We start from the raw sequence: 27,199 nt of genomic DNA, 5'->3' as shown, positions 1-27,199 counted from the left end.
TTCCTCTCTAACTCTGTCAAAATGACTAAATGTTTGACATCCAATAGCCGATGATTAATAAATCAATGTTCTCTAGTGGTGTCATTAAACAAAGCAAACTTCTCTTAAGTAAATCACCTCAAAATGGTATATAAATGTGAAGGGGTTGTTTTTCAGGGGTTTTCCATAAAAAGTGGGGAAAAGTACATTAAAAGGGTTCTGTATTAGTCTTGACTAACCCAGGTTTTAAGAACGTATGAAAGTAAAACAGAAATGTTCATGATGAAGAAATGTTTGAAGAAAAGAGAAAGTGTATGTATACTCTGTTAGTACATGTAACACTTGTGACTATTACAAAGGCTTTTGTTAACTCATTAAAAATAGATGACCTGAATTTGTTTTGTTTGGCAGACTGAGGCCAGACATAAAAAATAAGAGGAAAATATAGCTGTTTCTAAAACATAATGCAATGGTTGCTGATGAACTAAAATGTGACATCTTCAACATTTTCTCACAATCAAAAATATCTTTGTGTTGGTTACAGTGCCACATATAAGATATGGTAGTGAACAAGGAAGATGGTGACATCCAACAATTAATACAAATAATTTCAGGCATTTCAGTTTTGAAAACCAAAAGAAAAGGGTAATTTTTGCGACAATAATTTTATTCACTGAAAATGTTTTCAAAAAGTAGACATGCGAGTATTTGAAGGAAAAAAAGAACATATTATTTCAACAAATCAGTTGAACATCTTTAATTCAAGAACTTGAAACATACATCGATCTCTCAGTGGTCTCTATAGAGAGAAGAAACCCCTTGATGTTCAGGGTTTTTCTGTTGAGATTGTCTGTAAAGTCTGTTTTTTTGCTCTTTGTGGAACTTGATGATTGTCTGTTTTAGGTAAAAGTGCTTTGTTGACGGCCTCTGTTGCATTTCTCTGAAAGATTCCCTTAGATATTCCAAGAGTTCATACATTCATCACAGGAGACATAAATGGGTGAACATTAAAGCAATGCCAATGAAGTTAAAGTTTGCTTTGTTTAACGACACCACTAGAGCACATTGATTTATTAATCATCAGCTATTGGATGTCAAACATTTGATAATTTTGACATATAGTCTTAGAGAGGAAACCCAGTACATTTTTCTGTTGGTAGCTATGTATCTTTTATATGCACCATCCCACAGACAGGATAGTGCATAACATGACCTATGATATACCAGTTGTGGTGCACTGGCTGGGACAAGAAATAGCTCAATGGGTCCGACGGGGACCGATGGGGACCGATCCCAGACAGACCGCACATCAAGCAAGTGCTTTACCACTGGGCTACATCCCACCCCCAACACCAATGAAATAAGGTTGTGGTAAGGACTGAAGTAAGGTTGTGGTAAGGACTGAAGTAAGGACTGAAGTAAGTTTGTGGTAAGGACTGAAGTAAGTTTGTGGTAAGGACTGAAGTAAGGTTGTGGTAAGGACTGAAGTAAGGACTGAAGTAAGTTTGTGGTAAGGACTGAAGTAAGTTTGTGGTAAGGACTGAAGTAAGGACTGAAGTAAGTTTGTGGTAAGGACTGAAGTAAGTTTGTGGTAAGGACTGAAGTAAGTTTGTGGTAAGGACTGAAGTAAGGTTGTGGTAAGGACTGAAGTAAGTTTGTGGTAAGGACTGAAGTAAGTTTGTGGTAAGGACTGAAGTAAGGTTGTAGTAAGGACTGAAGTAAGTTTGTGGTAAGGACTTCAAGGAAAAAGACTAAACAGAAACAACAAATGAACATTTATATAACAAAACTTAGACTTTTCCTACAGATAGGATGGCACAAATTATGGTCTCATCTACCAGTAATAGAATAATGATTGGAAGGCTTAGGGGAAATTAAAAAGAGTGCGTCCTCCCAAGAGGAGTTGATCCTATGGCAGTAGCATCTAAAATGAGCACTCTGCCACTTAGCGACATCTTAATTCTTCCATAAAACAGCTAAGAAAATAATAACCATTTAGCACCCACCCCCACACTGCAAATTTAACACCATTCCATGCTATCGCAAATCCTAGATTTTGGGTCGAATGCATAAGATTATGAGCTTGATTCTTAAAATATCTGTATTACATCATTTTATGATTCAGGCAGAATCTTAAAACATCTGTTTTCCAAAATTCAATGCCTGCTTGACCCATCCCTGTCCCATAAACACACTGCATGGTCAAATGTTAAAGCAATTATGAATATTGCCTTGTATAGGAATCTCCAATATATATATTTATATATACATATACAGATTCCCTGATCATGTGTAAAGGTCACCTGTTGATCAGGCCACATTTTATAGGTTCCTTGAATGACTGCTATACATAGTTGTGGTTGTAACTTCTGATTTGTGTAAAACATGGTGACATTCACATCTTACAGCTTATCAGCACTACATACATGTAGATCTAATGTTCACCAAGTGACCATGCTGGTGAGGTATCCATGCATTCAGTGTAATTTTGATACATATATGATTGACACACTTCCCACTATCATTTGGTGTATGGTAATTCTCAAATGGTTGGAGACTCCAGCTAGTCTGCTGTCCACCAATACACACAAAGCCGGAAAGCCTGACAATATTCAGACAGTGTGTGCTCTCCACAGTTTTATGTAGCTTCCCACCCAGTTCCGTCTCTGACCGTTTAGAATCACTGAGAACACAATAGGGTAATTTATTGACGCGATCATTTGATCTACCTCGGCTACACTGCTCATACCCAGCTTGTTAAGCATAATACTTGATAACAGCGCGAATGGTCTCACCCACACTTGAGGACACAGTCACCTGTATAATGACCTTATCAGGACTTGCTTCACTGAAGCACTTTTGTTCGCCTTAGTGGATATTTTATTATTTATTGACATAATATTCCTGCTCAGCATCTGCTGGTGTATTGTTTATATTCTGTATCCACCCGGCTTCCTGGAATACAGTGGAATTGTTTGATCACCTGTACTCACCTTAATTAGGTCATGAAGTAAATGTTTTGTACCTGTGACCGGTGGATATTTACACCTTGATGTGTTGTATGGTGGCGTTCTTGTGAGATATTCTCGGGCTTAAGTCGTTATTTGTGACAGCGAACATCTGCATCTCACCTTGGAATTCTAAAAGTGTCTAAGAGCATGGTTTGATCAAACTCCACTTGTTTGTACAAGGGGTGTAGATGCTGGGAATGCCTGAGGACTACAGTTGGAACACACTGACCACTGATTACGTGTGTTAGGAGGGGAAAAAAAACAAAGAATTTTACAACATGTTTAGGTGTCTAAGGAAGAAAAAGAAAAAGAAGAAACCAGAGGTAATACATTCTCGGTCTGATTAAAACAATATGGGGGGGGGGGGGGGGGGGGGCATATTTTTAATTAATGGAGAAGTAATAAGAAATACCTGTAATATATAACCGGCCTCGGTGGCGCAGTGGTTAAGCCATCGGACTACAGGCTGGTAGGTACAGGGTTCGCAGCCCGGTACCGGCTCCAACCCAGAGCGAGTTCTTAAGGGCTCAATGGGTAGGTGTCAGGCCACTACACCCTCTTCTCTCTCACTAACGACTAACCAACTAACAACTAACCCACTGTCTGGACAGACATCCCAGATAGCTGAGGTGTGTGCCCAGGACAGCGTGCTTGAACCTTAATTGGATATAAGCACGAAAATAAGTTGAAATGAAATGAAATGAATGTAATATATAAAAACCTGTCTTTATTATATACATATAACATTTTATATAATTTCTTGTGGTTCTTATTTATTTTGGGGTTTTAAATTTACATGTTTATTTCATGGTGCAAGCTACATGTTTAATACACTCAATCGGTGTGGTTATGAATCTAAATTAGGTCGTTATGTGTCGTATTGCACAGATCAGCAATAAAGAGTATTTTATCACTTAAAATGGGTCGTATTTTTGCATGAGTAAAGTTAGGTCATATTTGACCGAAAGTATAATACAGGAACCAAAAATATGTTACAGTTCTCATTACTGTTAAAAAACTTGGTGCCACTCAATACATCTTTCTAACCCTTGTCTAAAATTGGTGCCACTCAATACATCTCTCTAACCCTTTGTCTAAAATTGGTGCCACTCAATACATCTCTCTAACCCTTGTCTAAAATTGGTGCCACTCAATACATCTCTCTAACCCTTGTCTAAAATTGGTGCCACTCAATACATCTCTAACCCTTGTCTAAAATTGGTGCCACTCAATACATCTCTCTAACCCTTTGTCTAAAATTGGTGCCACTCAATACATCTCTCTAACCCTTTGTCTAAAATTGGTGCCACTCAATACATCTCTAACCCTTGTCTAAAATTGGTGCCACTCAATACATCTCTCTAACCCTTGTCTAAAATTGATTTCACTCAATACATCTCTAACCCGTGTCTAAAATTGGTGCCACTCAATACATCTCTCTAACCCTTTGTCTAAAATTGGTGCCACTCAATACATCTCTCTAACCCTTTGTCTAAAATTGGTGCCACTCAATACATCTCTAACCCTTGTCTAAAATTGGTGCCACTCAATACATCTCTCTAACCCTTGTCTAAAATTGGTGCCACTCAATACATCTCTCTAACCCTTGTCTAAAATGTCCTCTCTTTTTTTAACTGAATGACTTGTGAATGTCTGTGTCTGGCGAGTGAGTTTGTGAGACAAACTGATTGTTTGTGCTTCTCATTAGCCACATTGTTTCCTGTTGTTGACATTCTGTCTGTCACACTGACATAGCCGTCTTCAGCTACACACTTGTTTCCCATTTGTTGTCAGTACATTTCAAACAAAACCACTCATTATTAACAAAAGTTCAAAACATTAGTCATAATAGTTGATAATAGTACTGAAATGACCTGTAATAGTTATGTCCAGATCTGTTGATGCTAATAACCCATGTATTGTTGGAGGCTGCATCTAGCTCAGTCGATAGAGCGATCTCCTTTCGTCATAGGATTGAATCCCCTTGAATTTTCACCCCTTAACTGGTATATCAAGCCGTGGTTTGTGCTGTCCTGTCTGTGGAAAAGTGCATATACAGATACCTTGTTGCTAGTGGAAAAATGTAGTGTGTTTTCTCTAAGACTGTTTTACAAATGCTGTACCAAACGTTTGACATCCAATAGCTGATGATTAATAAATCGATGTGTTCTAGTGGTACTGTTAAACAAAATAGACTTTAACTTTGATGAACTCTGGACAGGGTAGGGCTTCCCTTTTCAACCAGTGTCCAATGACTGAACCAACAAAGTCTGTTGTATGTCTGTTGTAAAGTGCATACAAAGATCTCTTTGGTTTTCGGTATTTGGGATTCCTCTTTCGACAGTCAATCTTATATTAGACACTAAATAGTCACAGTTTAAATAAAAATACCTTTTTATTAAGTATCTTAATCTTCGTTTTATACACATTCATTTAAACATTTGTTTAGTTCCCACATTTCATGGGATAAAATCAGATAGAAGGAATGGCATGTATGACTGACCTCTCATCGTTGATGGAGACACTGAGAGGTCCTACCTAACTGGACCCCTTTAGATTTTATTATTTCCTGTTCAAACAGCTGCTGCATGTGCTGTTTTAAATCACTGGGAATACATGTATAAAAGACCCTTGCAGCTAGTTGTAAGAATTAGGCTGTGTGGCTGTTTTATTGCTGGGAAAGCACATATAAAAGACCCTTGCTGCTAGTTGTAAGAATTAGGCTGTGTGGCTGTTTTATTGCTGGGGGGAAGCACATATAAAAGACCCTTGCAGCTAGTTGTAAGAATTAGGCTGTGTGGCTGTTTTATTGCTGGGAAAGCACATATAAAAGACCCTTGCTGCTAGTTGGAAGGATTAGGCTGTGCAGCTGTTTTATCACTGGGAAAGCACATATAAAAGAAACCTTGCAGCTAGTTGGAAGGATTAGGCTGTGCAGCAGTTTTATTGCTGGGAAAGCACATATAAACATTTTTTAACATTACACCCAAGTTGCTCTATTATTACATGTTTATAACAAAGAGTCTGCATATACTGTGTTAACAAAACATCTAGGTGAATTTGTATGATACATATTTCTGAATAATGACTAGGAAAGGCTGTGTTAGTTGCCTGCTACAGCAGGTTTTACTATTTTTAAAAAGTTTTTTAAAAGTGCAATAGCATATTCTTGTAATTTGTTTTTGCCTCCGATGGTCAAATGTAGAACAAAATGGGCCAAATTGACAGAGCCTGTTTTTGTCTTGTAACATGCATGTAACTACATACCATTTACTATTGTTAAATACCTGCATTTGTTTTTAAAGGCCTTTTTAAGTCCCGCCAATATGTGTATGACTGTATGATATAATATTAGTAAACCCTAGATTTTGCTTGATTTTATGTTTGCATTTATATTTCCTTTGTTTTTATTTAGCTACCTTTGTAAAAAAATTTCTGTTTTAAAAATCATTGATGGATGCCTATCCCAAGCCTTTGCTTTAAGTCATTGTCCTGTTTTTAAATGCCACATGGTCGTCTGAAGTGTAGATGCCTTACGGTGACAAAAACTAAGTGCATGATTTACAACACTGCAGAGATATAGGTGGATAGGTTGTGCTACTGGGGTGGAGGTGAACACATTGGTTGGTTGTGGTGAGCCCCCCATAATATAAATCCTTGCCATAAATTATCATGGCTTGTTAAATACCATGGCTTTGACAATTAAAGTTCATCGGTGTTCACGTCACATAGCGTGGATGTCGTGCAACGTGTGGTGATGTTTAGATAGTAGTTTTTCACATAGCAGCCTGTTTGTCCAGAGACCATTATGTCTACAAAATACATTCCCAAAGAAATGAGACTTGTTTGGTGTCGGAAAGACTGGTCGTTTTATCTTGTACACTGCATGCTTTACAAGCTTGGCATTATAATAGAGCAGCCAGGCTAGAATAATTTGTGATATATATTTTCTTTGATGTTATTCTCATTGGAAGCCATTGATATACATATATGTATGGTAGAACAGGGGAGCTCTGATTCCAAACATAGATAGTAAATAATATTTTTTATTATTAAACTAAATAAAAACAAAGGAATCAAACATTCACCCCTGCTGTGCCCACTCCCCCCAGCCATCCCCCAGTGTTTACCTGCTGCTGGTGCTATACATGATATATGCTGTAGATACCAACTCAGCATTAAGAACTTTAATATAGCATGTTCATAATAATCTTGAGTTTTGCATTGTAATACATGTAATACAAATTACATAAATCTTCAGTTAGTATTTACCTTAAAAACAGATAAAACATTTTATGAAAACAAAATAGATGTAAGTTTATACCGGCTTCGGTGGCGTAGTGGTTAAGCCATCGGACTACAGGCTGGTAGGTACAGGGTTCGCAGCCCGGTACCGGCTCCAACCCAGAGCGAGTTCTTAAGGGCTCAATGGGTAGGTGTAAGGCCACTACATCCTCTTCTCTCTCACTAACCACTAACCAACTAACAACTAACGAACTGTCCTGGACAGACAGCCAAGATAGCTGAGGTGTGTGCCCAGGACAGCGTGCTTGAACCTTAATTGGATATAAGCACGAAAATAAGTTGAAATGAATGAATAAATGTAAGTTTATGTTTTCTCTGTATGTTTAGTTAACATAAATAAAGTTTATTCTTAAAGATTTTGTTTGTGCTGAGATGTCACAAATAGTAATTAATTTTTCTTGCTTACAAATGCATTAAAAATAGTTTCCACAGATTGCTGGTTTATCGGTTTTAGAGGACATGTCATTCTACTTACTGTCTGTCCTTTTCATTTCATCATTCTGTCTGTTGTATTTTTACTGATGTTGTTTACATTTTACCTGGCAGCTCTCATGTAGTGCTGTTCTATCAGTTACATTTGGTTTCATTCTTTTTTCCACTTTGTATTTTTGGACATTGTGCAGTTTTGCCCAATATATTGTACAGTTAAGTCTATTGTATTTTAGTTTGTCAAATTGTACATTTTAGTTACTTAGACAAATAGTCCATTATGTTTTACAGTTTAGTCTGATTATCTTGTAGTTTTGTCAGTTATTTTGTACAAGATGGTCTGATTATATTTTACAGTTTGGTTTATTACATTTTATCTTTATATGATAGCTGTTTTACATTTTGTTTCATATTAAAATTTGCAGTTTGGTTCATAGTATTTTAGAGTTTTGATTGTAGGTTTATAGAGTTTGGTTCATTGTATTTTACAGTTTGGTTTATATTATTTTAGTTTTGTTTGAAGTATTTAACAAATTACAGTTTAGTAAATTGTATTTTAATCATTGGTCCATAGTATTGGGTCTTTTTGTAGTGTATTAGTTTGGTACATTATATTTCAGTTTAGTTCACAGTATTTGAGAGTTTTGTTTGTAGTATTTTACATGTTGGTTCATCATATTTTACAGTTTGGTTCATCATATTTTACAGTTTGGTTCATATTATTGCATAGTTTTTGTCTGTTTTCCAGGTGTCTGATGTGGTTGTCCCGGGCCAGCCTGAACACATTACCGCCCGTGATGCACTACTGTTGTGGAGCCGGCGCACCGTGGAGGGATTTCCCGGGGTACACATCAAGGATTTCTCCAGTAGCTGGAGGGACGGAAAAGCATTCCTTGCCATTGCACATCGACACAGGTAATAGCCTAACATAGTGACAGTTTCACAGTTTTAGTTTTATTTTAGCACTTTAAAAACAGAAATTGGCATAAAATATTTTTCTCACAAAGTACTGGATGTGATCTGAAATAGTGAAAAAAGAACTTCATTTAAGAACGATGGTCTTCACATCTTGTTACAGATTACTTAAGTGTTTGTGTTTTTAATCGGTATCGCTTCCCTGTATTCGAAACACATTAAGCAGGGATGTCATTCTTCAGCTTGCTACAGATTTAGCTTCTTCTTTTTTTTGCCATGAAATACTTTTCTTCACAATATAGATTTTAAAATGTCTGAAGATAGAACTAATTTATAGAGGCCATTATGTACAGCATTGGGTCTAATAATAATTACACAAGTTTGCAATGGACGTTGTATTTCAGATGGGATAAAAAGAGACCCTATTTGAAAAACAAAAAACAATTGGGCATCACATACAAATAATATTAGTTGTATACATCTACACTTCACTTCGCACAGCACATTGATTTGTCTTTTTGACAGTATATCACATTAAGATAATGGAGACTAGATCACAATGTAATGTTTTAATGCAGAACAAAACATAATTAATTATTAATATTATATTGTGTTGATAAATGGGAGACATCAGTATCACTTGTTCTTTGTATTTTGCTTTGAACAAAGAATAAAAAGAAAAACAGAAGTGTCATTTCTTGGAGAATGACAAAGCATGGTTTAGAACCCCAATAGGTGTATTGACAATCCAACATTTGAAAGAAAACCTGTACTATAGAAATGAAATGGCTACACAGTGTTCTTTTGTTGAAAGTGAAAAGCAGATATTTATGAAGGTACAGCAAGTGAAATAGATATTAAAATTTTAAAATACTCCGTTCATTGCAGGAAGGTGCTCAGGTCATAAGATTGAACCTCCTCAGCAAACCCATTGGGGTTTTCTCCATGTCATTCATTGCCCCATAACCATTATATCAAATGCCATGGTATGTGTTGTCTTGCCTGTAGCAAAGTGCATATAAAAGATCCCTTGCTACTAAAGGAAAAATGTAGCAAGTTTCCTCTGAAGACTTTATGTGTAGGAATGACTAACTGTTTGAGTTCCAATAGCTGATGATTAATTAATCAATATGCTAGGGTGGCGTTGTTAAAGAAAACAAACTTTAATATTAAATCTGTTATTGGCAATAATTGCTGGTTTATTGTGCTGCAAAGGAACCCTGTCTGTTTCAAAGCCTATGCCTGACTTGGGAACCACCAAGCCACATTAGTTGAAACATTTCCAATACCTGTCAAAAACCACAACATGCACACATGCACACATTCACATAAGAAAAAACACATATTTTATTAGCAATTGCACATCTTTGTTAGAAACCCCATTTTCTAACCATTTTGTTCCAGACAATTTGATCTCACAGCATGACTATCTTGAATTGACTTGCTATGAGAAGACTTGATTTCAGTGTATTTGATAAACCTGTTCTTGTTCCAGACCCGACCTCGTAGACGTCCGACAAGCCAAACAGAGCAGCAACAAACAGAACCTAGAGACGGCTTTCAGACTGTACGAGCGAGAGTTTGGAGTCACGCGATTGCTTGACCCTGAGGGTGAGCACAGCTCTTTGTTTTAGAGATGAGAAGCCATAATAATTCTAAAACATCTTACAATCACTTTATTAAGTCTCAAACTGATATGAAATAGTCCTACTCATTAGTGAAAATGAAATTAGTCTGCTGTTTTTAGTTCAAGGTCATTGTGCATAATCTTATCTTAACTACATGTTTGTCCATCAATGGAGATGCTAAGATGACAAGAAAATCTTTGAAACGACAGTTGAAAAAGGAAACGTGTTGTTTTCCCGATCTGTTAATGGCTAGTGAGAGAGATGTGTGTGCGAATTGGTTGACTAACCAGTAACAACAGTGTTGCGAATCGGTTGGAATTTCGTCATCAATTATCGATTATAATCAGTCTGCACCAGCCGATCAACTTTTGATTACACAATCGGTTGAAATTATATGAACATAAAAAGGATTTGAATTATACACCTATTGTCATGTTCGCCCTACAAAAGGTTAATTTTACCTTTAATAACTTTTTTTTTTTTTTTTTTATGTACATGAAAACACATACCAACCCCAACTTATTCATATTTACCTCAATTCCATCATCTAAACTGGAAGAGTAATTACATTTAACATTTTCCTAAACAATCGATTACAGATTTTTATAATCGATCATTACATCAATAGATCCCAACCGATCAGTTTTCAACTGTAATCGCTGTTTTACGTCATTGTGACTTGTTTTGTTTTGTCCTATCAGATATTGATGTGCAACAGCCCGATGAGCGATCTGTGATCACCTACGTGTCTTCTCTGTACGATGTCTTTCCCGAAGTCCCCACTGTAGAGCAATCACTCAGAGATAATGTAAGAACCTTAGCAACACATTCCCCACTTTTCTCTACAGCATTGTCAGTAGTCATTTCAAATACTGGTGTAGGTAACAATTGTGGGTATAATTATGCATTTATGGCTTTAATACAAAAACGTACCATATTAAAAAATGTTTCAACAGTATATCAATTTATGAAGCAGCTAACCATATCAAACGTAACTATGGTTGCCGATTGTAAATGTGATCAGCCTTTATGCTTTTAAAACCATTAGAGTCTAGACTCAAGACTCTGATTTTTTGTCATGGCAACAAAATATAAATTGTCCAGGCCATTGTCTAATGTTTATGAAGCTGTAAAGTCTCACCCATACAAATAGCATGCAGTTAACATCTGAAGACTTTGCTAAAGTCGTGAGGTTTGACTTGAGTCCATTAAATGTGGAATTAAGTGTTTGTGGGATTTAATTTTTTTTTTTAATGCAATGCAAAATGCTGTTTGGAAAATACTTTTTTAAAGGTGAATAATATATTTATTTATTTTGGAATTTATAACAAAATGTCATTGGTTTCTTATCCATAAATGATCAGTAGACCTATAATAACCATGTGATTTATTCTGAGAGGATAGATTGTATTTTCTGTTTTACACTAAGACAGATAACAGAACTCTACACTTTGCACGTTTCAGGAGCGACAACTGAAGACAGAAGAGTACCAGGACTTGGCGTCTTCTCTCCTGTCCTGGTTAATGTCGACCATCGGCATGCTGGAACAGCGAGACTTTCCCTCCACACTCATAGAAATAAAGGTATCACTAACAGTCAGTGTTATCTTGTCTATAGGTAACTAGGCGAATCGTAGAAATAAAGATATCACTAACAGTCAGTTTTACCTGTCTATAGGTAACTAGGCGAATCGTAGAAATAAAGATATCACTAACAGTCAGTGTTACCTGTCTATAGGTAACTAGGCGAATCATAGAAATAAAGGTATCACTAACAGTCGGTGTTATCTTGTCTATAGGTAACTAGGCGAATCATAGAAATAAAGGTATCACTAACAGTCGGTGTTATCTTGTCTATAGGTAACTAGGCGAATCGTAGAAATAAAGGTATCACTAACAGTCAGTGTTATCTTGTCTATAGGTAACTAGGCGAATCGTAGAAATAAAGGTATCACTAACAGTCGGTGTTACCTGTCTATAGGTAACTAGGCGAATCGTAGAAATAAAGATATCACTAACAGTCAGTGTTATCTTGTCTATAGGTAACTAGGCGAATCGTAGAAATAAAGGTATCACTAACAGTCGGTGTTACCTGTCTATAGGTAACTAGGCGAATCGTAGAAATAAAGATATCACTAACAGTCAGTGTTATCTTGTCTATAGGTAACTAGGCGAATCGTAGAAATAAAGATATCACTAACAGTCAGAGTTATCTGTCTATAGGTAACTAGGCGAATCGTAGAAATAAAGATATCACTAACAGTCAGTGTTATCTTGTATATAGGTAACTAGGCGAATCGTAGAAATAAAGGTATCACTAACAGTCGGTGTTACCTGTCTATAGGTAACTAGGCGAATCGTAGAAATAAAGATATCACTAACAGTCGGTGTTACCTGTCTATAGGTAACTAGGCGAATCGTAGAAATAAAGATATCACTAACAGTCAGTGTTATCTTGTGTATAGGTAACTAGGCGAATCGTAGAAATAAAGATATCACTAACAGTCAGTGTTATCTTGTCTATAGGTAACTAGGCGAATCGTAGAAATAAAGATATCACTAACAGTCAGTGTTATCTTGTCTATAGGTAACTAGGCGAATCGTAGAAATAAAGATATCACTAACAGTCAGAGTTATCTGTCTATAGGTAACTAGGCGAATCGTAGAAATAAAGATATCACTAACAGTCGGTGTTATCTTGTATATAGGTAACTAGGCGAATCGTAGAAATAAAGGTATCACTAACAGTCGGTGTTACCTGTCTATAGGTAACTAGGCGAATCGTAGAAATAAAGATATCACTAACAGTCGGTGTTACCTGTCTATAGGTAACTAGGCGAATCGTAGAAATAAAGATATCACTAACAGTCGGTGTTACCTGTCTATAGGTAACTAGGCGAATCGTAGAAATAAAGATATCACTAACAGTCGGTGTTACCTGTCTATAGGTAACTAGGCGAATCGTAGAAATAAAGATATCACTAACAGTCGGTGTTACCTGTCTATAGGTAACTAGGCGAATCGTAGAAATAAAGATATCACTAACAGTCGGTGTTACCTGTCTATAGGTAACTAGGCGAATCGTAGAAATAAAGGTATCACTAACAGTCTGTGTTACCTGTCTATAGGTAACTAGGCGAATCGTAGAAATAAAGATATCACTAACAGTCAGTGTTACCTGTCTATAGGTAACTAGGCGAATCGTAGAAATAAAGATATCACTAACAGTCAGTGTTACCTGTCTATAGGTAACTAGGCGAATCGTAGAAATAAAGGTATCACTAACAGTCAGTGTTACCTGTCTATAGGTAACTAGGCGAATCGTAGAAATAAAGGTATCACTAACAGTCAGTGTTACCTGTCTATAGGTAACTAGGCGAATCGTAGAAATAAAGGTATCACTAACAGTCAGTGTTACCTGTCTATAGGTAACTAGGCGAATCGTAGAAATACAGGTATCACTAACAGTCAGTGTTACCTGTCTATAGGTAACTAGATGAATCAATCATAGAAATAAAGGTATGACTAACAGTCAGTGTTACCTGTCTATAGATAGCTAGGCGAATCGTAGAAATAAAGGTATCACTAACAGTCAAGTGTTATCTTGTATGTAGGTAACTAGGCGAATCGTAGAAATAAAGGTATCACTCACAGTCGGTGTTACCTGTCTATAGGTAACTAGGCGAATCGTAGAAAATAAGGTATCACTAACAGTCGGTGTTACCTGTCTATAGGTAACTAGGCGAATCGTAGAAATAAAGGTATCACTAACAGTCAGTGTTATCTGTCTATAGGTAACTAGGCGAATCGTAGAAATAAAGGTATCACTAACAGTCAGTGTTGTCTTGTCTATAGGTAACTAGGCGAATCGTAGAAATAAAGATATCACTAACAGTCAGTGTTACCTGTCTATAGGTAACTAGGCGAATCGTAGAAATAAAGGTATCACTAACAGTCAGTGTTACCTGTCTATAGGTAACTAGGCGAATCGTAGAAATAAAGGTATCACTAACAGTCAGTGTTACCTGTCTATAGGTAACTAGGTGAATCGTAGAAATAAAGGTATCACTAACAGTCAGTGTTACCTGTCTATAGGTAACTAGGTGAATCGTAGAAATAAAGGTATCACTAACAGTCAGTGTTGCCTGTCTATAGGTAACTAGGCGAATCGTAGAAATAAAGGTATCACTAACAGTCAGTGTTGCCTGTCTATAGGTAACTAGGCGAATCGTAGAAATAAAGGTATCACTAACAGTCAGTGTTGCCTGTCTATAGGTAACTAGGTGAATCGTAGAAATAAAGATATCACTAACAGTCAGTGTTATCTTGTCTATAGGTAACTAGGCGAATCGTAGAAATAAAGATATCACTAACAGTCAGTGTTACCTGTCTATAGGTAACTAGTCGAATCGTAGAAATAAAGATATCACTAACAGTCAGAGTTATCTGTATATAGGTAACTAGGCGAATCGTAAAAATAAAGGTATCACTAACAGTCAGTGTTACCTGTCTATAGGTAAATAGGCGAATCACAACGTGAGACTTAACAGGATCCAGTTTGACATTTAGGTGAAAACTGCACTATGTATATTATGAAATACAAGTAACGTAGTTAAATTGTTTTATTTCGTGATTGATTAACTTGGGCATTTACTCACTATTGTATAATGAGAACTACACTCCCAATAGTACAATGGAACAGAAATATAAGTGGTTTATCTACCCCCCCAAAAAACGAAACAACGTACGATCCAGAATAAAAACTGTAAAATCTGTTTACATTTAATAATAAAAATACTGATATTATATTTTTTTCACCATTTCAGAAAAGACTGTCTGATTTCAACCGGTTCAGACTGGAAGAGATTCCTCCCAGATTAGAGACCAAGCAAAAACTGTTGAGACTGTTCGAGGAGATACAGGTGAGTTGTGGGGGTCACTGTCCGCGACAAAATATAAATACATGCACAGAGACAATCATAGGTTTAGTGTTTACATAAGTACAAATACAGGGATAAATTAATACACACATACCCACAAACACATTTGTGCACACACAAGCAAACATACACAAACACAGATGCACGTGAGCCATTTATGATATTACCATATTGATACCATATGAATTGACATGCTATAGGTAGTACTAAACCAAATAACTTCCGGCTGGGCCAAAGTTCGAGGTGCACCGAACTTTTGATAGAGAAGTGAACACCACAAGTCCTGTGATTGGTTATAAATGTGAGTGTGTTGGTTGTAAAAAAAAATGTTTCATCTGGGCTAAAAATTCTATGCAATTTTATTTCATCTAGTACCACTGTCAGGTAGCCTGTACTGGGGTACCTGTGAAAAAAAGTACTAAAATTATGTGTGAAACTTGGGGTATTGTTAAAACATCTGGTTATACCGAAAATGAGCCATGAAAGGTTCCATTTTCTTCAGTTGAGGTAGGGATTGTAGTAGTGATATTTATGGGTCATAGTTTGGTTGATATATTGCATATAGTGTTTTTAAACACAATTGTTAACATGGTCGCCTATGGGATTTTATTTGGTATACCATATGAATTGACATGCTAAGGGGAGCTAAACATTACTTTCCTTCAACTATTCTATTGGAAATGATGGAGATTGATGGTGATGGCCCCCATGAAATGGCGATATCTGGATTGTGGAATACTTACAGATATTATTTATGTTTCTATTATCTTTTGACTTGAGCTAACCATTTTATTGTTAAGAAAACAAGCTATATGATTGAATAATTATGTATAAAATAAATACAAACTATAAACTACTAAGTCATATTTTAGAAATTGCAGTAAGTATTAAAAATCTGTTTGACAGGGTTTGACAGCAGACTCCTCTCAGACGGGCATCAATGAAGAACTTCTGCCAGACAATATCATCCGTCTGTGGAACAAGTTCGTCGCTGTGCAACAAGAAAAAGACATGGCCTTCCAGGCTGAAATTCTTAGGTACATTTTCTTTTGTAGCTCAGATGATCCAAGGGGTTGTTTCATTAGTTAGCATGATTAATTCAATGTGTTTGGTTTTGTTAGAAAGAAAGAAAGAATGTTTTATTTAACGACACTCAACACATTTTATTTATGGTTATATGGCATCAGACATATGGTTAAGAACCAAACAGATATTGAAAGAGGAAACCTGCTGCTGCCACTTCATGGGCTACTCTTTTCGATTAGCAGCAAGGGTGGTTTTGTTACGGTCACAGTAACAAAATGAAATACAAATCTATAATTATGGTTGTTGGTAAAACATGCTTTCTTACGTATAAATATTTCCTAATTGCATTACTACAGAGTTGTAAACTTTAAAATTCAATTATCTCAAAATACCAAAAGTGTGACATAGTAGGTTATTCCCGTGGACCATTCATGTGTTTTTAAAAACCATGATTGGTTTTCCTTATTTATCATACTACAACACTTGTCGGCTTCATTCCTGCAGATTAGAGCGACTGCAGCGACTGGCCGAGAAGATCCACCGCGAGGCGAAGTACAATGAAGACACGTTGCGCGACCAGGAGAAGAGGATCGGTGAGGAGGAGGCGCGCGTTGACGTTGTGCACCCCTTCGAGGCCAAGCGCAGCTGCGACAACATCGACCGCTCACTCCGGACCGTCGAGGAGAACCTCAGAGGCCTCTTTAGGGATCTACACAGTCTCCAAGATGGGAAATATCCTCAAGCAGATAACTTGTATAAAAGGTAATAAATTGATCTTGGCATGTTTTTTGTCAGAAGCGGAGTCATTGATATGTTTTATAGATTCTATTTCTAGAGCTGTCACGTTATGTCTCGGACCAGGGAAATGAGTCTATAGGTCTTACAACTAATCTTTATTTCCAGTGTTGTAAGTTCTAATTGACCCGCCCTTTATGAAAGAAAAAGGTGACATATAAGTATTTATTTTCCACTGGCGGTTGCATTGACTGCATCAGCTTTCGTGTTTAGCTCATTTGGCTTGATTTCTGTCAAACTGTTATCACTAGATCAGTGAAACTTAGTTTATCAGTGCACCTGTGGATGTTTAGCACAATGCATGTACATATAAAATAAAAATAAAATAAAATCATCATTGCATTTTGTTTTTGAATTTTTTAATGTTCATTGGGATGAACATCTTATGAAAATGTTTTATTTAACAACACACTCGACACATTTTATTTACAGTTATATGACGTCAGACATATGGTTAAGGACCACACAGATATTGAGAGAGGAAACCCGCTGTCGCCACTTCATGGGCTACTGTTTTTGATTAACAGCAAGGGATCTTTTATATGCACCATCCCACAGACAGGGTAGTATATACCTTTGATATACCAGTCTTGGTGTACTGGCTGGAACAAGAAATAGCCCAATGAGCCCACCGACGGGGGATCGATCTCAGACCAACCGCGCATCAAGCGAGTGGTGTACCACTGGCCTACATCCCGCCCCGAACATCTCATCTTAAATTAAAATGAAATTTGTCAATTGTTTTTGAAATCACAATTGGCGAATTTGGCAAGTACCAGAGTTAGGCCTGGCAACTATCGGTGACACCAAATAAGTTCATGGTAGGCGAAACATTTAATTCCACAGAATGGTTTTTACCAGCTAAATGTGTGTCTGAATGTCTTATCTGGTGTTTGTGGTTTCAGAATCTCTGATATTCAGTCGGAACTGTCTCAGCTGAGAACCCGCCTCTACAGCAACGTCATTCAGAGGCTGTTGTCCAAGTCGTATGTGGAGGAAGGAAAAACCACGATACGCAGGACGGAAGTCGTCACCGAGGTCAGAATGGTGGAGACACATCCAGCCTTCAAGCACGTCCAAGACTGCCTAGACTGGATCGAAGAGAAACAGGTAGCAGTTATCTCCCTTAAAACATGGACTGGGGCTTGGTTTCATATTGTGGATGTCTGGTTACCGTATTTGACCGGAAATAAGCCCAGGGGGCCAAGACAACTCATTGTGAGCTTAGCATGGGGTGGGCTTATTCACAGACAAGGGGCCAGTTTTGTTGAGAAAATAAATAAAAAATAAAAATAAATAAATAATAATAATTAAATGAACTAGGAAGAAAACAAAAATCGTTCAGTAGCACCTATTAATTAGTGTTCCATTTGTTATTAATAAATAATAATTGTTTATTAATTAAATTGGGTTTTTTACTAGTATCTAATTATCAGAAACACACCTTGTATGTTACAATTACTTACCAGTTCTGTTTATTTACATCCAAAATTTAATGCTGAGAAGTATTAAAACAACAGCAATTAACAAACTCAATAGCGTATACACACGTTTCTGACACAGGCAGCCAGCTTACACTACAAAGAATTGTCAATCTAGGTCATTGTTCTTAGCCAATCAGAATAAGGTATTTGCCTAATTAGCATTAACTGCGGACCCAGTGTGGTGGTAAAAATAGACATTGGTTTTGGTTCAGACTTGGGCTTGTGTACTTCAAAGAAATACTGCAGGCAGGAAATTGGAAACAATGTTATACACTGTTACTGTTAAATCTCACTGGTGGTAAAATATTGTGTTACATTTGTGTTTAATTATCTGCAGGAGGTATGACCTTTTAAATGAACTTTGAGCAAACTTGCAGTTTCATGTTATTTATAAGGTGACGAAGTTGGGGGTGGGCTTATTTACGAATGAGGGCCTAATTTCTTAAATGCTATCAAAACGGAGGGGGACTTATTCAAAGACATGGGCTAATTTCCGGTCAAATACGGTATATGGTCAATCTTTATAAAACTTAAGAAAAGAAAAGTTGTTTCCATTGAAACTCCCTGAAAATGTAAAAAAATAAAAAGTAAATAGATTAGTTACATTAGTATAAAACCAACCAATTTGAATGAAGAATAAAAAGCTTTTTGTTTGTAAAAAAAAATCAAAACCCAACGACAACAAAAATTTATTCATACCTTTTCAGAAACAGATAGAAGCAGCAGAATATGACAGTGACCTGACCCAAGTAGAGTTGTTGATACAAACTCATCACCGCGAACACCAGGAAGTCGTAGCATTCCGCAGAGAAATTGACAGGTGTATAAACGATAGGGTGAGTATTTCTGACCAGTTCTGATGTCGTATAGTCACCGAGGTTATCACATGTTGTGTAAAGAAATTGACAGGTGTATTAACAATAGAGTTGGTTCTTCCGACTATTGAGGTCAGATGGTCCTTTGGTCACTGAGTTTATAAGATCTTGTGTAAAGAAATAGACATGCTTATAATTAATAAGTGGGCACTTTTGACAGGTGTTTATTTTTATTTTCCAGAGAACCTTGTCAGAAGAAGAACAAAAGCTTTACACCCAAACCTTATCCAAAGTAGAAGTGGCATATTCCTTGCTGTCTGTAAGTTGTTAAAACTCGTACCCAGTGCCTTATTGAAATTTCATAACATGAAACAGATCTGTGGTAGCACTAACTTCTAGAGTGAAAATGATCTGCAGAAATAGCTAATCTAGTGGCACCAACTTTTGTATATTGTTTAGTCCAGATGTCATAAATATATGCCATAGTATACCAAAAGAAAGAATTATTGGAACACTTCCTTTTATTGCTTTCACAGAACCACAGTGTTTTTAATAATGATGCATGTTTGATCAAGAGTTGTTTTACAAACCTTAGTGATGTAATGGTAAACTATCAGACTTGAGGCTGGGAGGTACTGGTTTTGCACCCCAATACTGACTTCCCCTGAGCGAATTTCAATGACTCGGTAAGCCTTCAACACTGATTTCTCTCTCTCTAACTACGAACAACTAACTGTAAACCCACTGTCCTGGACAGGCAACCCAGCAGCTGAGGTGTGTGCCATGGGCAGCATGTTAACCTTAATTTGATATAAGCACGGAAATAAAGTTGAGAAAAAGAGAGAATAAAATGATGTTGCTTTGTTCAGAACACATCGATGCGTCGTCAGAAGTGTCTGGAGTCGCTATACGAGTTCCTGCAGGCATCCACCGCGGAGCTGCTGTGGCTGAGTGAGAAGGAGGAGCTGGAGATACGCAGAGACTGGGGCTCGCACCAGCTCAGTTTGGCCGACGTCGAGGATCAACACAAGGTATGGTGCATTTAGAAAACAGGGCTAGTAATGCTGTTGTAAATTATTACTAGATGATTACTTACAAATATATCTCAGTAAAAGACAGTAAATTTATATTTATCTGTTTTATATATTGTGTATTATTGTTTCCAGGAAAATGGTTACCTTTTCAGTTCTGTATCTAGCACAAAGAGTAAAATAAAATAACATAAATATTTCCACTTTAACCAAGTATGGACACACTATGTCATCTTTTAAAAGAAGTTCATTGTAAACTCTCAGTATCTAGTTGTTTATGAAAAGCTAACCATCAGTAAACTTCTGATTATATTTCAGACCCTGGTTCGCCAACTCGAGGATCAGGAATCTCAGTTTAATGCTGTCCAGGAGAAGGGAGGAGCCATGATCCTAGACAGACACCCGGCATCGAAAGTCGTCGAAGTATGTACTGAGATTTATTACAGATAACACTTTAAAACATGCATAATTTATCAATCAATTGACCTTTTGTCTAGTTACAAAAAAAATTGTTCTCAGTGTAAGGAGGAAAAAAGAAGAAAAAAATATAATATATTCTTATATTTAATATACCCATAGTAAACGTTATCCAAATTGTAAACCAATATTTATGATTGTATTCTGTACATTTAGAAAGGATGAAGATGCATAGTAATTCAGTTTTGTGCAGTACTTATAAATTTTAAAAAGTTATAGTGCCCTTTATAAAGATATAATATACTGTGTTGCATCTTGTGACATCTCCGGACTGTTTTGTTATTCCAGGCATACATGGCGACGATGCAGTCACAGTGGTCCTGGCTTCTTCAGCTGACGGCCTGTCTGGAAAGTCACCTCAGACACTCCACCTCCTACTTCCAGGTCCGTCTTACCATGTAGCAGATAAATAGACAGCAAGACTGTCTTAAATATATTATAGGAGTGAAAGAAGAAGAAATTTATTTGTATTACGCGTATACTTGAGCAGAGCAATATACTTAAACATGCATGTACACATATACATCACAAATGTTTTCAAATACCTTGAAGATTCCAATAAATACAGCTTGAAATGATGTGAAGTGAGGTAGTTGTTTGATCATTAAGTTTCAAAGTTGGAGGCTGTTTACTCTAAGTAGGTGGCTATGATAACAGTTTCCAACCAAGATAATTCATGCTGCTTACTGGCTTATTGTGACCATACCTGGGTAAGAATCTAAACAGAAAACTTTGGATGGGACTTGATAACATTAGAACATAAATTCTCGAAAAGAAAAATCATCTCTATATTGTGGTTGGCAGTTAAGAGATGGTATTAAATGTATGGAAAAGAGCACTATCTGTATTATGTATGTTTGTGTGTTCCAGTTTTTCGAGGAGTGTCACCACTGTGATCAGTGGATCGCCCGACAAACGGACCAACTACAGAACCGGTACGCTCGTGATGTTGTTTCCAGTGATGAGGGACAGCACATGATGCGAGATCTTCAGGTAATTAACTGTTCACTTCAACATCCCAGTCCTTGTCTCTTAACTATCTCTTGTAGCCATGTAAATCAAACACTGTCCATTCCATATCAGTAATGATCAGCTTCATCAAGTATTGTTCAGTTTACCTGTTTGACCAATTAACCTGGAGACTATTGGATTAATTGTTTGTAAAAACAAGGTTGAGGGGTACAAGTTTAGAACTTTTGCTCACATATTTTCACTTAAAAAGTATAAATATATAAAATATTTGTATGTGAAATAATAGGTATTATTTTTTAGGAATTTTCTGATATTTTAGAGAAGTTATTTTAAAAATTATGCCAAATTTTTATATAGTCTGGCATTTTTGCATGTATTATTCCCATTATTCTCAATCACTGTGTTTTGCTCACCTCAGTTTATTTAAGGAATGAACAACGATTCATATCCTAATATTTCATGATTTTCATTGTTGGTAAAACAATAAAATTTATTATCAAATTAGCTGTAACAATCAGCTGTCAACCCCTCAAAATGACCACAATGTTCCTCTATTGTTGTCACTTTTTTAACTCAAAATTCCCAATGGTTTCTCGAAGAAAATAAATTAATATTTGCAAAATGGCAGCAAATATGAATTATTGAACGACAGTGTATTGGCTTGTGCGACATCAGGTGAATTTTCTCATCTGCAGTATTTGGAAGGTTAATGACATACAAAAGACTACCATACAAACTTGCATAACGTTTTTTTATATGGTGTTGTTTTTTTTTTGCAGGCTGTACAGGAGCAAATTAAAGAATATGACCGCCGTGTTTCATCATTAGTTCTTCGAAGTACAGAGATACTGCCGATCCACCAACGTAGTCAGCCAGTGCAGGATTCGGTCAGAGTGCGAGCTCTGTGCAACTGTCAGCAAACAGAAGTAAGTCTGGGCTCATCATTTCTTATTTGACATTTTTAGATACATTAGATTCGGGGTCTCTCTGTTGGGGATTTTCATGTTGCAGTGACCAATGTCCAACGATTGGTACAAATCAGTTTTTCTTTAGATAAAGGGCCACATTTATTAATGCATGACATCCTTATAATATAAACTTGCCTTTCAAGCGGATGTATTTTAAAATATTAGCTTGGCTGTAGTTCTTGTCACAGTATTATTTTCTGTATTTGAGCAGTTATTTGTTTCATATCTGTGTCTTCTGCTTTCAGTGTGTTTCTAGTTCAGACATACAGTAACTAAGAACCTTTTGTTTTAGGGGGTTTGTAGTTTTTTTTCAAAATAAGCTATTTTGGTAACAGTTTTATTTAAAAATATTTTGAATATATTTCTAAATTTGTTTTTCCCCACAGGTCAGTTTCCAGAAAGGAGAAGAATGCATGTTACTGGACAACTCGCAACACGCCCGGTGGAAGGTATTCATTAGTGAATTAATACACTAACTGTTATTTGCATAAGTTCCATGATAGAGCTTTTTGGGAGGGTGAGTCTTACTAAATATGCTTTTAATTTGAGACACTGACTCATTGATATGGTTTTTCATGATGGGGTGTCGTTAAGCATTGATTCATTCATTTGATATTACGATACAAACCTGCCACCAAACTGGAGTACTTTTACATAGAAGAATATTGGTACATTATAATTGACAAATAGCTGGATTTAAAGACTGTTTTTTTCCCTTGTAAATGGTTATTATTAACATGGTTATTTCAGGTGAGGACCGCAGTGGGTCTTGAGGCCGTCATTCCCTCTGTGTGTTTCATCATCCCACCTCCTGACCCAGAAGCAATAGAAAAGGCCAACAGGTAAGACGAACTCTGACCGTAGGAACTACCCAGAAGACACTTCTGTTCAGTAGAGACGGTGTGTACCTCCATTGCAGAAACATGGCCTTTGGTGTGACGGCTAGTTAAATCAATGTTTCAACTAATACCCACAATCAGAGACCATGATCTGTACTTAAAAGATCCCTTGCTGCTGTTGGTAGGAGTAGCCTGCTTGCTGGCTGCAGGCTTTCTCTCGCTGAAAACCAGATGTAGAAAAACACCAAATGACTAGTTTAAAATGTGCTGATGTGTTATTAAACAAATATTTCTGTCCCTTTCTCCTTCAGTGATGAGATGACATCCTTGTCATGATTGTATATAAATACAAATTGTATATAAATAAAATTGTTACACTAAGAAAAATCTGGACAAATGCAGCAGTGATTATTTATGACGAAGTATTCTTATGTGTGTTTCAAATGGCTAAATTCTAAATGTATCATATTTGATTGGGAAAATCCACAAAACGTTTATTAATAACAGAATTTTGAAACAACCTCCACACTTTTTTTTTTTGCAGGCTAAAACTTCAGATAGAACATCTTCAGAATTCATGGAAAACACAATACCGAAGATTGCGACTCAATATGGTGCTAGCAACTATACGACTTGTCAAAGGCTGGACTCTGAAACAGGTACTGATATTCTCAAATATAATCATTTTCTTCTTTCATAACGCTTATATTTAAAAACAAAATTCACATTATTAGGAAACTATGCATGCATTGCAACTGTTTGTGAAAAGTTAAAAAAAATTCATTGAAAATTATAAACAAATTATTATTTATACTTTCTGTCTTACAGAATGAAAAAGATAATTTCTATGACAGCTTTTTATTTGTAGATTTGTTTAGCATGTAACTGATCTCATACTTGCTATGAGTAAACTTCAGCCAGAATTAGTTACTGTTTTAGTAGCATGAATCTTTTATTGTTTACAATCATGGACATTACTTGATGTATTGTCCAGTTCATGGCCATGGATCCGAGCCAGAGAGAGGCAATATGGCGGGCCCTGCAAGACGACGCGGAGAAACTGCTTTCGCGAGGCGTGGAAGGCGACGCGGACCTGATACGTCTGGAGAGAGAGCTGAAGGAGTGTCACCAGATCTTCCTGCAACTCTCCGCGGAGGCAGCAGCAGAAGGTGACACAGATCACGTTAAACTATAAAACATTGCTCCAATATTGACGGCTACTTGAATAACTCACATTGAGAAATTATTAGTGCAGTGGTTGTAATCATTCTTTTTTATTTTGCCAAATGTTTTTATTTTATGATCGCTGTAATTTCATCTTTCGATGTATGTTTAGCTTTGCTTCTGAGAAACATAATGAGTAAATAAAACTTTATACTATAGATAAAAGGAACATCGCTTCAGGATCATTTGAAAGTCAGTACATTAGGGGCCTAGTTAATTAATTCTCGCAACTTTACCATTTCAAACTTGCAAACAAGACTTACTTAACAGAGATATGTAAATGAGGCCCCCGGCTTTTAAGGTCTGGACTCTGTTTCAATATGCTAGGTAGTAAATGTCTTCTTTGTTAAAATGTTGAGAGTGAAGTTAATTTGAATATCATGTTACAGAGGCACGTCAGATGAGAACCCCGTCTCAAGACTTCCTCCAGCAGCTGGACACCATCAACCGGAACCTCAGCATGTGTGATCAGCAGCTGTCCACCCTGCTGCACAAACCGGTTCCTAACAGTCGCGACTCTCTCACACAGGCCACAGATAACTATGATGTAAGTTCTCAATTATTTATATTCTTCCCTCTGTCCAACCATTCTCATTCATTTCCAACTATCTGTACTTCTTGACAAACAATCCTGAACTACAGTAGTTCTCTGGATCAGCAACCATCAACAGATTTAGGTTTTCCACCATCCCACACGTGCCCCATGACCACTGTATCTGTTCTGTGTTTGTGAAGTGCGTGTAAAAGATATCACTAGAAGTCTATGTGGCAGCAGTGCATGTCCTCTAGTTTTGGACCAAGTGTTCAAACAGAAATAGCAGTACTTTAAAATGTCACGAGGAGTCAATAAATGTTTCTTTCCTTCATTTACATTCTTCATACCACCCCCTCTCTTAACAAACCCAGTAATAATAGTTTACGTTTTTAACCGGCCATAAATAAATGCTACAATGCTGATTCCATGGGGTAGTATTCTTGAATAGTCTGAAGATACCCCTATCAAACCCTGACATTCCTTAAGTCCCCCCCCCCCCCCCCCCCCCCCCCCCCCCCCCCCATCCAAAACATCATGTGACATAATGCATCTCTTGTTGCCCTGTTGAACCCTGACGTTCCTTAGGTCCTGCCCCCTATTCCAAATTTCATGCTATATAATACAACCCTTGAGTGAAAAAGATGCATGCCTTTAAAAGTTTGATGCATGTCAGTTGTTAAGTGTCAGTACATGAAGTGATGATATTGTCTTGTAGGTTTTTGACAACAGTCTGAATGCGTGTGAGAACAGTGTGCTGGAACTACAGTCATCCTACCTCTCGGTGACACCCCAGACCTCCCAGGTGGAATCTCGTCTCAACCTAGTTGTGCAGAAATTTGATCAGCTCAAGGCAATTTCACACATCTATGTACAGAGGTATGTAGAACCGCATATCAAGTGCACAGTTTACAACCATTCATTGCAAATTTTTTTTTATATATAATAATACATGTTATGATTGACAAAACAAAAGTCTTTTATAGTTAGATTGTAAAAAGTTGACATTAGCTTTCTGTCAAAAGTAAAGGTTGTCAGATGTAAATACTAAATACTGGTCAGACTAAGCCCACAGTGAATCTGATTGGAAAATGTCAGGTGTGTAGCATGGATGGTCACAAGAGACGAGCACCTGTTATATTTGGAGAAACAAGGATTAGGATGACAAGATGGACAGCAAAACTAGTTGACCTGTCATGGAGTTTAAAGAACAAGGACAGTGAAATGTAAAAAAAAAAAAAAAAAAATCTAATGAAAGAAAAAATAGCTGTTTGCTAAATATTTAAAAACCAAATAATACAGAACTAAAATTATTATGATCTATTTAAATTGTTTTATTTCAATGCCTGCCTGTCTGCCTGTGATCCCCCCATTAATTTGAGTGTAAAGTGACTGTGATTACTGATTGTTGTTGTAGATTGAAGAATGCCGACCTGGTCGTGTCTGGACTGGAGGAGGTAAAGCAGATTGTTTCGGACTACGAGATCACACTGGCGTCTCACGAAAACATGACCTCTGAGTTGAAGGGTCTCAGAAACCACAAGGAAGAACTTCAGGTATGTGCTGTCTTGATAACTTGTAGTTTCTCGGGAGGGACCAGGGATGTTGGCATCAGAGATGACTGCTGAGAAATGACAAAGAACCAACTTAAATATATATAGAGCTCAGTTGTTTGACTATCCAAATTTGAGATCATCGGTCTTGAAGGTAGAATCATGTAATGAACTACTTAGTAGAACATTTTGATCTCAGATCACTTAAATTGCAAGAATGATAGTTCCCTTTGCCCATTGGTTGAACAAGTTCAGCTTGCATAACCTAACTTTTGT

At 36.8% G+C, this 27,199-nt stretch overlaps 1 protein-coding gene across 8 annotated transcripts in view; it reads left to right on the top strand.

Moving 5' to 3' along the window:
* LOC121375923 (microtubule-actin cross-linking factor 1, isoforms 1/2/3/5-like) overlaps positions 1–27,199 on the top strand; it is a 208,270-nt gene that overhangs the window by 84,184 nt on the left and 96,887 nt on the right. For all 8 annotated transcript variants that reach the window (XM_041503644.1, XM_041503641.1, XM_041503639.1 and 5 more), the window contains 22 exons: positions 8,473–8,639; positions 10,135–10,250; positions 10,969–11,075; positions 11,732–11,851; positions 15,094–15,189; positions 16,114–16,244; positions 16,738–16,995; positions 17,934–18,138; positions 19,220–19,348; positions 19,569–19,646; positions 20,197–20,358; positions 20,677–20,781; positions 21,124–21,219; positions 21,706–21,828; positions 22,587–22,733; positions 23,162–23,224; positions 23,526–23,617; positions 24,159–24,273; positions 24,609–24,783; positions 25,228–25,385; positions 26,089–26,249; positions 26,788–26,926. In XM_041503644.1, coding sequence (XP_041359578.1) covers positions 8,473–8,639; positions 10,135–10,250; positions 10,969–11,075; positions 11,732–11,851; positions 15,094–15,189; positions 16,114–16,244; positions 16,738–16,995; positions 17,934–18,138; positions 19,220–19,348; positions 19,569–19,646; positions 20,197–20,358; positions 20,677–20,781; positions 21,124–21,219; positions 21,706–21,828; positions 22,587–22,733; positions 23,162–23,224; positions 23,526–23,617; positions 24,159–24,273; positions 24,609–24,783; positions 25,228–25,385; positions 26,089–26,249; positions 26,788–26,926 — 2,943 coding nt within the window. The remainder of the gene's footprint in view (positions 1–8,472; positions 8,640–10,134; positions 10,251–10,968; positions 11,076–11,731; positions 11,852–15,093; positions 15,190–16,113; positions 16,245–16,737; positions 16,996–17,933; positions 18,139–19,219; positions 19,349–19,568; positions 19,647–20,196; positions 20,359–20,676; positions 20,782–21,123; positions 21,220–21,705; positions 21,829–22,586; positions 22,734–23,161; positions 23,225–23,525; positions 23,618–24,158; positions 24,274–24,608; positions 24,784–25,227; positions 25,386–26,088; positions 26,250–26,787; positions 26,927–27,199) is intronic.

This window comes from Gigantopelta aegis, chromosome 6 (assembly GCF_016097555.1).
Source record: "Gigantopelta aegis isolate Gae_Host chromosome 6, Gae_host_genome, whole genome shotgun sequence".
NCBI classification, from domain to species: Eukaryota; Metazoa; Mollusca; class Gastropoda; order Neomphalida; family Peltospiridae; genus Gigantopelta; species Gigantopelta aegis.
Note: the sequence above shows the minus strand (reverse complement) of the source record. Positions and strands in the feature narration are given on the sequence as shown.